This window comes from Polypterus senegalus, chromosome 3, assembly GCF_016835505.1.
Source record: "Polypterus senegalus isolate Bchr_013 chromosome 3, ASM1683550v1, whole genome shotgun sequence".
NCBI lineage: Eukaryota > Metazoa > Chordata > Cladistia > Polypteriformes > Polypteridae > Polypterus > Polypterus senegalus.
The window spans coordinates 65,140,198-65,155,594 of NC_053156.1; the positions used below are offsets into that span (position 1 = coordinate 65,140,198).

Genomic DNA, 15,397 nt, shown 5'->3' on the forward strand with positions numbered 1-15,397 from the left:
GTAGAACTCCATAACAAACAAACTTTGAAGAGCATGTTAAATTAAAAATCAATCAAAATGAGCTGACTGACAGAATGGCATCACATATAGTAGAATCACAATCAACTCAGTGGCACACAAGAGTCAATGGCTGCAGATGTAGGTGGCGAATGCCACAGTTCTTACTAATGCTCAGAGTCTATGGATTGAATCCTGACCTGGGCAGAGTCTACTGTACTGTATATGGAGTCTGCATTTTCTTCTGTTCTCTCAGCTGACTTTTCTTCAGGTATTCTAGCTTTACTCTCACACCCTAAAGACATACCGGTTAGGTTAATTATTAACTCTTAATAAGGCCTCTTAAAATATTTGCCTTTTCCAGCTTGTTACTGATGCAGATCCATAATGGATAAGCAGCATAGAAGATAGGTGGATGAAGTATAAATAATAAAAATGGTAAGCAATATCAAAGTGAACACTGACAGAGATTCAAAGCTAAATGCCAAGAGTTACCTAGCAAATCTTTTGGAATAGTAACAAAGCATATGTCTAAGGATCTCAAACATCTGTATATGTTTGCATTTATTTCTGTACCTTGCTAATTAACTGCTTTTAAGTAAATATGAAAAAGGCATCAATATCTTAGAAAGCAAGTGATTCAAAATTCAACCCATGTCTGGCATAATTGAATATGCTTATTTGCAGTACACCTCATGGTGAAAGTGAGTTTTGCTGAGTTTGTTAATGCACACTATTTGAGTAAGAATGGAATCAGTAGCCTGTGTCCTTGGCAGTGGGTTTTCACTCAAACCGCAGCACTGTTAAAGATAAAATGTCTATTGAAAATAGTCCTATTCATTAGTGTAACAAAAAAGTGTCATCCAGAATATGTGAGAGGTTACAGTTTACATTTACAATCTCTTAAATGTGAGAGGTTACAGTTTCCGAAACATCTGATGCTTAGCAACTTTACTTTCAGTCATAACTTACAAAAAATACATTTTATAGTGATTTTGTCGGGCACAAAATAAAAAACTGCAGGATATGTGTAGAAACTGTATCAGCTTTAGTAGAAATTGCATTAGCAAAATAGCTCCCTGCAGAAAAGATATATGTTGTAATGTTGAGACCCTTTAGGTAAGCCAAGAGCGATCACTCTTTAAGTCACTATATACACAGAAAGATAATCAAGATGAAAACAGGTATAAAGGTGACTGAACTCTGGTTACGACATGGTGGGAATGAAAGCTAGCACAGTGCACCATATGAATGACAGTGCTATATCCTCTGTGCACCAATTAAAAACATTTCATTTCATTTTACAGCTAATCATTATGAATGTTTAAAGGACCTTTCACACTTTATATCACAGTTTATTAACTTGATTTAACAATAGAATAAAAAAAATTTAACAATACTTGTAGAATAAATAAATCAAAGTTAGTTCAGATGTCATGCATGAGAAATACAGAAAGCCTTGGTTTCAGTTCCCAAGCCTCTGTTTGAGCAGTTGTAGGCTCATCTTCTGTGTGAGATGCTGAAAACTTTTATGCATGAAGGCATCAACATCCTTACCTTCATACTAAAGAAAAGACTGTTGGTACAGTATCATAATGTCTATTTACTTGCTCCTGCGTTAATTAAGAATTAAAACCTGAATATTCTATGATAGGATAATAGAAAACTTGAGCTAATCCAGGATGGTATCAAAGTATGTCTGAAGGTAGACATCCACATGTAGCCAATTTATAGCATTAGCATTAGTCAGCTCTACCCATATGTGTTTGAGATGTGGGACAAATCAGAATATCCATACTACCCATAAAAAATGCATACAGTTACAAGGAAAATGCGCAAACTCTACATGACAGTGACCAGGAGCAAGTTCAATGCAGATATGAAGTAGCAGCACTTACCATTCTGTCAGTTTTAAAAACATTTTACCTCAACACTTTTCAAGTAAAGAATTTATTTCAGCAAGAAACTCTTGGAGTCCAGCTTGGTATATAAGTACGTGAAAGGTTATCTTCAGATTGCAAATCTGTACATACAGTACTGTTTGCTTAGAGTAACTTATCTTATCAGAGTTCAAAAAGCCAAGGATGTACTATCTGGAGTTGTTTGAAAAGCACAAGATTACAATGCAAGCATATAGAGAAAAACATTGGTGACACAGAAATAGAGGAAATGGAAAGGTGTACTGGATTACCCAGAAAACCTGGCTGAACTATCCCAAAAGTTTTTACAGAAATTCTTTATAGACTGTTGTTCTCTTGATTTGTAGGACAGAGGAAATTATTCAGAGCACGAGAGTTACGAAACTCCACATTTCAGGATGTTCTTTTTTGCACACACAATAAACTTCAAAGCTAGAAAACTATGATTAGGACAGCACTGGCACTAAGCGCTTAAATGTGAATGCAGACCGTCCTCTGGTCATAATGTGCCAGCACTGCAGGAAATGTTATTTAGGACGAAAAGTGTTTGTGCAAATGAATACTTGAATTCATTTGCTGCTGTCCAAATTTAAGTGTAGACCATTTATATGTAGGTAAAGGTGAAAGTACCTGTCAGATTGATTTCATGACTTGAATTCATTATCATGGCTTGAGATTGCTCAGTTTTCAACATTTTCTTAAAGTTTCTACAATGTACAATTACATTATTGTCAAGAATGCTCAAATGAAGTGCAATTCAGAAAAATATCACTTCTACAATAAATCATTAAACAATTAAGCACACAGCTTATGAAATAGTGACATGTCAAAAGAGTATGGAACGCAAATACGCAAATAAAAAATGCCATGTTATTAGCCTTAACATTTCAGCCATGTATCAAACTCCCACTTGGTAACAGCTTCTCCATTTTTTACAAGAACTGTGGAAAGCATCTATAGCCATTAGGAGTGAGGTCTTGGGAGATCTACAGAGATATCATTAGGACTCAGAGCATCAGAATCAGCATTTGTTAATATAATAAAGATAATTTTAAAAAATCATCCAAAATTGATTTTAAAATGCTATAAATAACAACTCTGCATTCATTGTCATCAAAGCCTATAAAGCAGAATTGTCTTATACTGGTATGGACTTGAATAAATGACTCTTGGCAATAAACATTATATATTAATAATTACTTATTCTCACTAAACATTCTGTCCTCAGTTGTATGTATACCATATTCTCAAAAACAATAGCTCATATAAAAATAGATCGTTTTGAGGAGCTCTCTTCTGTTTCCTTGTTGTTTAGATATATAGTATATATCCTTTTTTTTCAGGATTTTCATCATCCACAACACAAAGTGCGTAATGCTGAGGGCTTAGTGAGCATGTGCAATCACTGATGATGTTGACTCTTTTCAAAAATGGAAAGTTTTAATTTCACAAGAAATGTAATCAAGTGTAATCTGCACAGTTCAGAATTATTGAGTATGAACTTGATTGTTGACCAATGTGGTACCACGAATTTCACTATAGGTTATATAAAATATGCAGTGAGTTCAATAGGCAAAAACCACCACAATGTTATGTGGCCCATAATTACCAATATGCAATGGCAGGCAAAGGTCTGGGCACCCTTGCTTAAAATGTCAGTTACTGTGTATAATTAAGTGAGCAGAAGATGAACTGATCACCAAAAGGCATAACATTAAAGATATTTCTTTAATATCTTAAGTAAGATGACATTTTTATTTTAAATTATCATTCACAGGTACAAACTACTATAAAGGGCCTGAAGTTAAATTTTGGGCACCCAACATGGTCAGTACTTAGCAATATCCCCTTTGGCAAGTATCACAGCTTGTTAATGTTTTTTGTAGCCAGCAATTCTTACTTGGGGTTTTTTCGACCATTCATCCTTGCAAAAGGCTTCTAATTCTACAAAAGTCTGCTATTTTGAAATCTTTCCATAGATTTTCAGTGAATTTTAGGTTGGGGGACTGTGAGGGCCCTGGAAAAACTGTCATTTTGTGCCTCTTGAGGTATTCCACTGTAGATTTTGAGGTGTGTTTCAGATCATTATCTTGTTGTAGGACCCATGCTCTTTTAAACTTCTTTTACAGATGTTGTGATGTTTGCTTCCAGAATTGTTTGGTAATTATTTGAATTTATGCTTCCCTTTACCAATGAAATGTTCCCTGTGCCACTTGCTGCAACACAAGGCCATAGCATGATCAATCCACCCCCATGTTTTAGAGTTGGAGCTATTTTCTTTTCCTGGAATGCTGCACACTTTTTTCTCCAAACACACCTTTGCACATTGTGGCCAAAAAGTTCTGTTTTGACTTCATCAGTCCACTGGACTTGTTTCCAAAATGCATCAGGCTTGTTTAGATGTTCATATGCAAACTTCAGGCACTGAAATTTGTGGCTAGGATGCAGGAAAGGTTTTCTTCTGCTGCCTGAAAACGCTTTACTATCTTCCTGTAGCCTTCTCCAGCTTTGTGAGGAACAAATATTTTATTTTTCAGAGTGCTAGGCAGCTGCTTAGAATAGCTCATGGCTGTTGATTATTACCACCAGGTCTAAGGAGCCAGAGAAGTTCTACTGCTTTGCAATTTGAATCATCTGGGATTTCCCAGCAATGAGTGTGAACAAGCCATAGCCCTAACAAGCTAATGAAGGTCTGAGACCTTTGTAAAAGCTATCTGAGACCTAAAATATCTTTGGGAGCCCAAACATTTGCATGGTGCTGCTTTCCTTTTTTCACTGTACAACTGTACAAAGCAAAAATAATACACTAATCTTGCATAAAATGCTGAAAAGAAATATGTAGTCTTTAACTTCATGCCTTTTGGTGATCATTTCAGCTATTCACAGACACTTTAAGGAAGGGTGCCCAAACATTTGCATATCATTTTAATTATAATATTTACACCTGTCATGGATTTTATCGCTTGGAAAACAAAACATATAATTCAAAGAGAAACCCTAAACGCAAATTGATAGAATTGTTACTCAAATCTCATGTTCTCCTTAGCTGCTAAAAGGAAGTTGTCATTTAGTGCAACTAATGAAGCCGTTTCTCTTTTTTTATCTCTGGAGTCTGATTTTATCTTCAGATCTCTCCAGAGGTTGATCTTAAAAAAAGGAAAATGGAATTACATGATTATTACTACATAATATGGAAGTAATCTGTTCGATTCAAAGATTTAAAGACATCCAGCATAAAAAAATATATTGCTGCTTTTGGTTTTCAGGAACTTCCATAACTCTTGTGGGCGAAAGAAATTGCAGACTCGACAGCAGGTGATGTTTTTCACAAGTTCTTGTTTATTCTACATCAGGAGTCACAGAAAGTAGAGATCCAGAGAGCACAGTCCGTTGCAGCAGGCTGTTCCTCTGAACCCTGAACAACGGCTAGGGGGAGCTTTAAATACCCCTCTATCTTATGATTCTGTAAATGATGTAATATCTGAACTAGACATTATCTAAGTTCCCCTTAAAACATACAGGTGCCTTGCACATATGCCCTGCAATCTTATGATCTTTCTTCTTTTCTGAGCCATGTACTTTGAGGAAGTTAGGCATTGGGTAACATATTTTTGTCAGTTCAATAAATCAAGCTTTCTTTTTTACTGGCAGAGCACTGTTATGAAACTTAGTTACCAAATACACAGAGCACAAGGTGCCGAGGAGAACACTCTTCTTCTACACTCTTTAAATTCATTAGACTTTCTTTAAACTGCTTAACAAGGAGGTTAACCTTACTGCTTTTTTGCATGCTCTGAATAATGTCAAGACACTGATTCTGTTAAAAAGGATTGACAATAAAAGACAGGGATTAAATGAAGAATGTATTCAATTTAAGGTCTTGCCAGTGGATAACCCCCATATTTCTTCTTGGTCACATTTCAGATGTCTCTGACCTGCTTCTTCTTCTTCCATTCCTCAGCACCTGTATTTTTTGACCAGTGTAACACCAAGGACATTGCTGTTGTCTTAATATTCTTGAGCTCCTTGCTTAGACTCTTTATTATCTTATTCTTTACTTACATTTACAATGTGATTCAGTCTTCTGACATTCAGATTTGTAATATGAATAAACCTCCACAGCATAAAGCAGCTTCACACACTCCTCCTGTTTTTTTCTGTTATTCTCATAGTTCACTGTCCTACTGTTCTTGTCAGGATACTGTACATGTGTACTAGTGCTTAAGGGGGTTTCAGTGGTCAAACTGATTGTGATATTTTACCTGGGAATATTTGTTTTCTCTTGTTTGAGGTCTACATTTCTTTCTTTTTCAATCTGCGCTTAAAACTTTTACTTAAAAATTGAGTTTAGATGATTTGCTTTTTTATTGAAAAAGAAAACAAAAAACAAAAGCATCATATCTAACTGCACAAAAAAAATATAGACCTTGAAACTTACTGGCCCTATGACAAGTAAAGTAGAAATCATCTCTAGACATGGTGCCAATCCATTGTTGGGCACAGTCATATAGGTTTTATATAGAGGCACTAAATAGTCAGTGGGTCATAGGAGGAAATCTACAGTAGCCAGAAAAAAACTCATACAGGCTCAGTAAGAACTCCCAGACCCCATCCAGGAAGAGATCTTGCAAAGACTGATTATTAATGTTTTGCATGGACATGGTGAATTCATAAAATACTTAAAAAGTTCACTTACAACAACCTGTGTAAATACTGGAGTTGATCCTGTTGATTGCTGCCACCAAGTAAGGGCGAAGCTTTAACTGGGCAGCAGGGCAGAGTCAGGTGTCCTCCTTGGGAGGAAAGAAAGGACAATGTTAGCATTTGAGCTCCCTCTCATTCTGGGATGGAAAGTGGTCCCCGCAGAAGTGCATACTGTATGTGACACGGTATTCCTTTGCATTTGACAAGGTGTACAGTGCAATGTACTAATCCACTTAGAGGGATGTTATATAAAAACTAGCCATTAAGCCCGTTACAATAACGGGCGCTAGAACAGTATTGCATAAACATTATTAGGAACAGTCTATATTAAATGGCAAGGGACCTTGACCTCATTCTGTTTGTTTTCTTAATTTTTTTGTTAAAAATATTTTTGCAAGAAGCCTAAAGTAAAATAATATTAAAAATGTACAAATGTAAAACTTCTAACTCTTGATAATGCAACATATAACTGGCCGTGGCTGAATACTGGTTCTGGCAGGTAAATGGCAACTTTTTCTAAGGTTTGCCCTTGAGCTTTATTAATTGTTATGGCAAAGGCTAATGTAACTGGAAATTGTCGCCTTCTTATGGTAAAGGGTAATTTAGTAGAGGATAGAGCCAAATCAATACGGGGAATATTCTGACGCTCATTTTCTTTTTTACAGTCGATCTATTTGCTCGTATTTTTCTTTGTCTTTCAGCCTTTCTTTTGTTGATGTTTACTTGCTGAGCTGACCGTTCTTCCAGGAGATGTTGCTTATATACGATTTGAGTGTCTGTGTCTTTTGTCCTACTTGACATGTCCTTTTTTTTGGGTGGCATGTTGTTAGTAGATAGTTAGTTAGTAAACATGCACGGGGCAGTATGTGTGGCATCTCCCCAGCATTGGATTTTATGCGTGCGCGACTACCCAATCAGCACTCTCCCCAGCAATGCTGTCCTTTATTTGCTTATCATGCGGCGGCCAAGGCTACGCCATTCACTGTGTGCTCAGCTTCCAGTGTGTGTGCGTCCACGATGCCATTTGTGCGTGTCGCACGAGCCTCAGCATGCGCACTTCACCAAAAGACACACACACACAGACACCTGGACGCACACAGGGGTTTTATTAAAGAGGATATATGGAATTATATTGTGATGTCACAGTGCCTTGTGCTGCTCCTCATAGCTCCTGAGATCTGGGTTCAACATTCCCAACATGTTTACATAATTTCTGTTTTCTTCATACCCTAAAGATCCATGGGCTTGGGCAACTGGCAACACAAGATTAGTACTAAAAATAAAATACATGTTATTTACAGAGTGCCTTTCCCAGGTTCATTACACTTTATAAGTTGAGACCCTAAAAATAACCCTATATCCTCAGTCTTTTACCACCATACTCAATGGATGGTATGAAGTTTGTCTGATGATAAATTGTGTTCATTTTTTACTAATACTGGCACTGTGCCTAAGAGCCAAATAACTCCATTTTGGTCCAATCTACACAGAGCACTTTGTTATACATGTTTTGTAGTTCATTCAGATGTCACTTTGCAAACATTAGCTATATCGCCATCTTGATTTGAGAGAGAATGGCATTTTTCCTGGCTTCAGCTTCATAAATTGTGAATTTCCCCTTGGGATTAATAAAATATCTATCTATCTATCTATCTATCTATCTATCTATCTATCTATCTATCTATCTATCTATCTATCTAAATAGGTATACTGTACATCTTTATTTTTTTGTAATGGTAGAATCATTTATCATGTTGACAAAGGCTTTAAAAAGTAGTTTTGGGTGTTTCTAGAATTTCTTGAAGGATCATTCAGTGTGACCTTTGGGTGAGTTTGCTGCCTTGAATGTTATTTATTTGTAAATAATCTGTCTCACTGTAGGATGACTAGGTTCTAGAAATGACCTTATAATCTATTCCGGACTGATGAACATCAATAATGGCTTCTGTGAGATGATTGGAAATTTCCTTTTTTCCTTGTTTGATCTGAAAGGTACAAGAAAGAACCAAAAAATGGCTTGGGGTACCAGCTGGTAAACTCCATTTAATAAAGACAATAAACAAAGGCAAAATAAATGGCTTGCAAGGGAACAAAACAAGTTGGCATTCAGTCAGACGAAAACAAAGACAAAGAATCAATCCCTCCACCTTCCTTGAAGTTCCTCAAATGAACGTCTGCCTCTGAGGTTTCTGTAGTGCTAACTTGGAAGAAGAAGGGCTTTATTTTGAAAGTGGAAGCTGAGCCTTCTTTGTTCAGCTTGCAAGCTCAGATCTGTGGATGGAAAAGGAGATGGAGTTAGTGAGAGCACCTCCTCTGTGCTCTGGGTGTTATTACTTAACTTTTTGGAGCCCTGAAGATGTTCTCTAAGCGTGAGTGCTTGTCACTTGGTATGATGGGACTGCAAACCTACCAAAAGTTCTGTTTTTGTATTTTACTAGCACTTCACTGTTCATTAGCTAAGGGAGTGCTTTTCAATAGCACCACACATGGTTGTATTTGTAAAGATTGTTATTTATATACCCTTATATACTTTTTACCCTGAATTTGATTCAAAAGGTTTGAGAGTTAGTTGTTGTTGAAGCTTAGTCAGGTTAAATGCTTTGCTTGGAGACACCTCATAGTCTACATAACAGTAATCTGATTTAAAGCCCAATGCACTGTGTGCATGTTAGCATGCCATGTGATGGACTGGTTCCTCACCTAGAGTTGACCTCTGCCTTCCTGCTGATGTTGCCAGAATCAGCTTTGACTCTGACTCTCCTTGCCTTTGTAATAGAAAAGGAATGTTTAGAACATTGATGGATATATGTCACGTCATTTTCTAACCTGCTTAATCCGTACAAGGCTAGCAGGGATGCTGGAGTCTATCCAAGCTAGCACAGAGTGCAAGGCAGGAACAAATCCTGGACAGGGTGTTAGTCAGGCACAGTGATAGATATATTGCATATATCAGAATAAATATGTAATAATCTGCAGAACCTGGTTAATCATGGAAAATGTGTTCCCAAAAGCCGCTTCCTTACTTGAACAGTACAGTTTGCATTACCACTGAAAGACCGTTTGAAGTTCTGAGTTGATGTAGCTACACTTTTTTCTTTAAATTAACTCCTAAATTAAAGAAGCAGCCTAACTGGAGACTAGATAATGATTTTGATGCTTGCTGCTAAAGTAAAATTGTGTCATTGCAAATTGTATTTTTAAATGTATCCAGTCTGTGACTCCAAGAAATACATAAATACCCCTCATCTATTCATTACCTATATTAGTTGTGATTATGGCAAACCTGATAATTAAACTAATATTACACACTGACTGCTCAATCTATACCTATCCAAATATTGAATTTATTCCCATATTTGCCTCTCGAACAGCTCAAATTCATCACTGTGTGCTCAGAACAAGGCATAAATTGTGCAGCCACAAGTATGCTAAAAATTGGTTGAGGATCTCTACTCTAGCTTTCTTACAAATTATTGACATCGAGGCTCAGGAGGCTGCTACTTTATAGCCTTATAGTGTTGAGGATTATCCTCCTGATGATTACCCTGCTGCAACTGTTTGGTACCTTTGTTCAAATATCTTGCTTTATGTACAAGGCTGCATAAAATGGGTTGTCATGGCTTTCTCTTGTTTGGATCCTGCATCTCGAGCATGACTCTTAGGCTGCTTTTAAAGTTTATTTAAAGCCTCACTTTTATTTCTAGGTCGTGCAGTGGTTTGTGCAGCACCCTCCCATGTCCACAGTCCTGGCTTTGAGTCCTAACCCTTGAGTCTACATGTTCTTCTTTTTGCATTGGCTCTTATCAGAGTATTCTGGTTTATCTTTCACATACCAAATACTTGCAGGTTTGTCCAATTTTCTGGCAAAATGATAGGAATACAAGACTACCGGCAATGTGTCCTGAGACAGCATTATGCCATTATTGTAAATTTATATGGTGACATATTAAGTACATGCCACAAGGCAAGACTGTTCTGTGAACATTATTTTATTACACAATCATATGACAAACCCTCACAAACATGTCCATGACCCAATTTGTCAAATCTTACAAAAATACTCAATATAAGTCAAAGCTCATACAATACAGTATAATGCAATAATGAGGCCATATCTGATGTGTTGTATACAATTTTGGTCATCACGCTACAAGAAAGACATAACAGCACTTGAAGCTGTGCAGAGGAGAGCGTTTCATAATTTAGGGACAAGTTGTACACTGACAGCCTCAGATAATTAAACCTAATTACCAGATCTATAATTCTCAAAAGCATTGATAACATAGAGCTAGCAGGAATTCTTTTGACTCAATAGCAAATCACCTACTCAAGGACTCCCATGAAAAGTAAGGGAAGTGCATTTAAGACAGAAGCTAGGAAGCACTTCTTTACACAAAGAGGTGTGGGAATCTGGAACAAACTACCAAGATATATAGTCAGAGCAAAAACTTGAAAGCCTTTAAGAAGTATCTGAATAAAATAGCGGGGCATCTCAGCTATCTGCTAGATAAAAATGCTTGAGGCATGTAATGGTCTTCTCTTGTTTGTCAGATTTATTTTATAGAATTTATAGGACATTTTTCCATATGTATTAATAATACACCTGTCATTAATTTTGAGTGAGTCATTAGTTTACTGTCTCTCATGCAGTTTGATTCCTGGTCAACTTTGCTTTTAGCTTTCTCATTTCTGGCTTCTGTAATGAAAATGAAAAAACACAGAAGATTCAAGATATCTAGAGGTATGCCTTGTGTAATGAGGAAAACAATAAAGCTAATTAACAAACAAAAAGATATAAAGGATCACATTGGTCTGGTTACATCTGTCAATTGTTCACTCCTGATGCTCCAGACCTTACTCAAATGTGGGTTCTGCAACTGAATGCAGACTTCTGGTGTGGGAGTTCTTTGTATTGAAGGTGATCTTCTGGTGCACATGCGTGACAATGTTTTACTAATTCTTTTGTTTTCAAATTTCAGTATTCTGTACATTCTATGTAACTGTATTCAAGCCTGTGTTATGTCCCATGTGTTTTGTAGGAGCCAACTGCCTATCACTACCATGAACTACCCTCCACTGTAAATGAGTTACCATGTGTGAGTGTGTTTGTGTTTGTGTTGTAATGCATTGGTATGATGCTCAGTGTTGCTTCTTAAAAGGACAGGCAACCTGAAAATCTGAAGGATGAATGGATGGACGGATGGATGGATGTTTTAGAAAGGGGCACAGCCCACATCTATGCAGTCTGTCAAAAACAAAGAGAACCCTCCAGCCCATCATCATCCACTGTGGGATTGAAATGATGATATTTGTTCCACAAAGGTATTTATAGTGTGCGTCAAGTGTGGAAGTTCATACAGAACCAACATACTTGTTCATCTCAAATGGAAACACTTCATTTATTGCATTACTTGTGCAGCAGGACATCTTCACACTTTGTGCAGTGGACCTTCTAGTTAAAGGCCTTTTAGGATGAATAAATGGATTTCTGGGGCTGGGGATGCTGTATGTGAACCACAACTAATAATTAAATTGTTTTCTCTTTTTTAATTGACAGTAATTCCTTGTGAAGATTCTATCCAAAGACAGAATGATGTCCAACTCAGGGAGACTTCAGGTGGCAGTGATCGGTGCCGGAGCAGCAGGCCTATGTGCAGCTAGACACCTTCTGGCACGCCAGGATGTCTTTTGTCCTCCAGTTTTGTATGAACTTACTAAACGTGTTGGAGGAACATGGGTGTATGAGGAGCGGGTTGGCCGGGATGAAGATGATCTTCCAGTATATAGCAGCATGTACAGGGACCTCAGGTAAGCATCCACATGGCTATTTACTTCTCACATGACTTTTACTGTAATGCTCGACATTTCAAGCCAAACCCCTTAAAATAAGCATAATGGCTTCAAAAGTATCAGCATCTCTTTTAACCTGAGCCTTGTACCAATTCCAAATTGTTTTGGCTACTTACCTGTTTTCTTTTCTTTAGGCAGGTTTCCTTGAGTTTGCCAAGCATGTATCTTACCTACCACATGAATTCTAGTCATTGGGTCTACTAGTAGCTTGGTAGAATAAATGCTTTCAGTACTGGCTTTTAGGAATCAGTTAATACTAATTTGTGATGATTGTGTTTGGACTTTAGCTATTTTTTTAAGAGGTGTTTAAAATATAGCCCCATAAAGGTATCTGAGTGTAGGTCGCACACTTCCGTTTACCAGCATTCCAAATCTAACACGGGTTTCTTGCCTGAATTTGGTGATTTCCACTCTTTAATCACAATAATATTTGACAAAACTTTTTAGGGTAGATGATTTCAATATTCATACAGATGATCCTTCAGATTCTATTGGACATTGATGTTTTAAATATTTTCTTTATCTTTAAAAAACAATTTTTTCATCTGACTTATTACCCTGGTCATATGTTAGTCCTGGAGTATTAGCTGTCTCAGTCTCGACCTTTTTCTTTTCCTGTATTGTATTTGAAATTGTCCTTCAAGTCATCACTTGAAACCAAACTTGCATGGTGCACTCTCACATTTTACTTGAGAGCAGTACTGGGGATTAATAAAGTATCTATCTATCTATCTATCTATCTATCTATCTATCTATCTATCTATCTATCTATCTATCTATCTATCTATCTATCTATCTATCTATCTATCTATCTACTGCTCCTACATTGGTCTCTAGAATTCCAGCAAATGAAGACCTGTCCCAGTTTTCTGATTTTGATAGGTTACTGAACCATTTTAACCATTTCTACTCCTCCACACTAGATACTTTGGTAATTAGAACATTTGAACATTAGAACAATATAGATGAGAACAGGCCATTCAGCTCATCAATGCTTTCCAGTACTATCCCCGTAATTTCTCCAAAATGATGAGTTTTAAAAGTCCCTGAAGTCCTATTGTCTACCACACTACTTGGTAACTTATTCCATATGATTCTCTGTGTGAAGAAAAACTTCATTTTTGTGAAATTCACCTTTGAAAAGTTTCCAACTGTGTCCCTGTGCTTTTAATAGAACTCAGTATTTCCTTCATAATTTTAAACACTTCAATCATGTCCCATTTTAATCTCATTATGCTTAAGCTGAAAAGGTTCAGCTCTTTTAATCTTTCCTCACAACTCATCCCATGTAGCAATGGAATCAGCCTAGTCAGCCTTTTTCTTGTAGTTTCTCTAGTTCTGCTATGTCCTTTGTATGACCTGGAGACCAAAACAGTACACAGTACTCCACATGGAGCCTCACCAGTGCATTATAAAGCTTCAGCATAAACTCCTTGGACTTGTATTCTACACATTGTATTCTATATCCTAACATTCTGTTAGCCTTCTTTAATGGCTTCTGAATACTGTCAATCAGTTGATAGTGACGAGTCCACTATGACTCTTAAATCCTTCTTATAAGATGCATGTTCGATTTTCAGACCTCCCATTGTGTACTCAAACTTAACAGTTTTACTTCTTATGTGTAATACTTTACATTTACTTACATTAAATTTCATCATGCTTTAGAAGGGAATTAATTTTAACCAAATTAATTCTCCCAGCTAAAGTAAGATAGAGAGAGGACCATCAATTAGCCTGTCATTTGACATTTTCCATTGTTCAACCAAAATTGTGTTTAAAGAGGTCTTTATGTTTCCTTGTGTGACAGATGGCTGGGGCTCATGCCTGTCCCCCCTGGGACGCCCCTTCACCACATCTGCCATGGGGACAAGGATGAGAAGCCCAGTATCTCCCCCTGAACGCTAGATGGCAGCCTCCCTGGGTTGCAGCAGTGCCTCGGGCTCCACCAGGGCTTCATGGGGGTTGTTGTTCTGTGCAGCTCTGTGGGGTTCCGCAGGTGCTGCCAGGGGGTGCTGCAGCAGGAGCTGCTGGCCCCTTTTGGGCACTGGTTTCACCTTACCCGGAAGTACAGGCGGATGTCGCCAATCAGGCACCTGGAGCACTTCTGGGTACCCAATTAAAGGGAGCCAGTGTCCACCACTCAGCGGCCGGAGTTGGGTGGAGGAGGACAGGGTTGCCAGAGAGGAGTGGTGGTGCCAAAAGAAGAGTGTGTGGACTTGTGGTGTTTACTTGTACTCTGCTTGGGACTGTGTTGTGGCTGTAGGTCATTTACGAGTGGCTAAAATGGCACTGCGCGAGTTCCACCAGCCTGCAGAATGGGGTGGTACAGGTAAGTGAAGCCTGTGCCGTATATGAAAGGGGAGGGCAGAGCGCAACAACAGCACTGATCACTTAGCCACTCGTAAATTACCTCCAATGGTGCACCGAGTTTCTCCTCCAGTTCTTTCCGGGCTTCCTGCAGAGCCTGGAACACCTGCAAGAGAGACTGCAGGGCATAGGAGACCACCCTCCACTTCCTGTGCAGCCCAAAGCAGGTTAGTTTCTTCGGGGCCATCAGGGCCCAGCACTTAACTTGCCGGCCCCCTCAGGTACTCACCAGAAGCGGGGTGGAGATTAACTGTCCCCATCTCTGTTCTTTTGTCGATGGGGTGCCAACACACATTCCCTACCTCCTTACCTGCATCTGGGAGATGGCGTCTATGCTCCACTGCCCCCTACTCACCAGGGAAAGCCGAGTCGGGGAGGTCATCCAGGCACTTGTCCTCCGCTTGATGTCCTGTGGAGAAAACGGGGACCGGACCTACCTCACTGGCCCTCGAGCTTACCCCTCCATGAATCAGTGCCCCTAGGCCATTGATGCAGCCCCAGGCCATCAGCCCCTGCATGGGTCTCATCTTCCAGAAGACCTCTTGTCCGTGTGGCCT

At 38.4% G+C, this 15,397-nt stretch overlaps 1 protein-coding gene across 1 annotated transcript in view; it reads left to right on the forward strand.

Moving 5' to 3' along the window:
• zgc:77439 (uncharacterized protein LOC378987 homolog) overlaps window positions 1-15,397 on the forward strand; it is a 37,411-nt gene that overhangs the window by 5,114 nt on the left and 16,900 nt on the right. Inside the window, exon 2 of the mRNA XM_039747381.1 lies at window positions 12,178-12,428. Within this exon, the coding sequence (XP_039603315.1) occupies window positions 12,211-12,428 (218 nt within the window). The 5' untranslated portion in view covers window positions 12,178-12,210. The remainder of the gene's footprint in view (window positions 1-12,177; window positions 12,429-15,397) is intronic.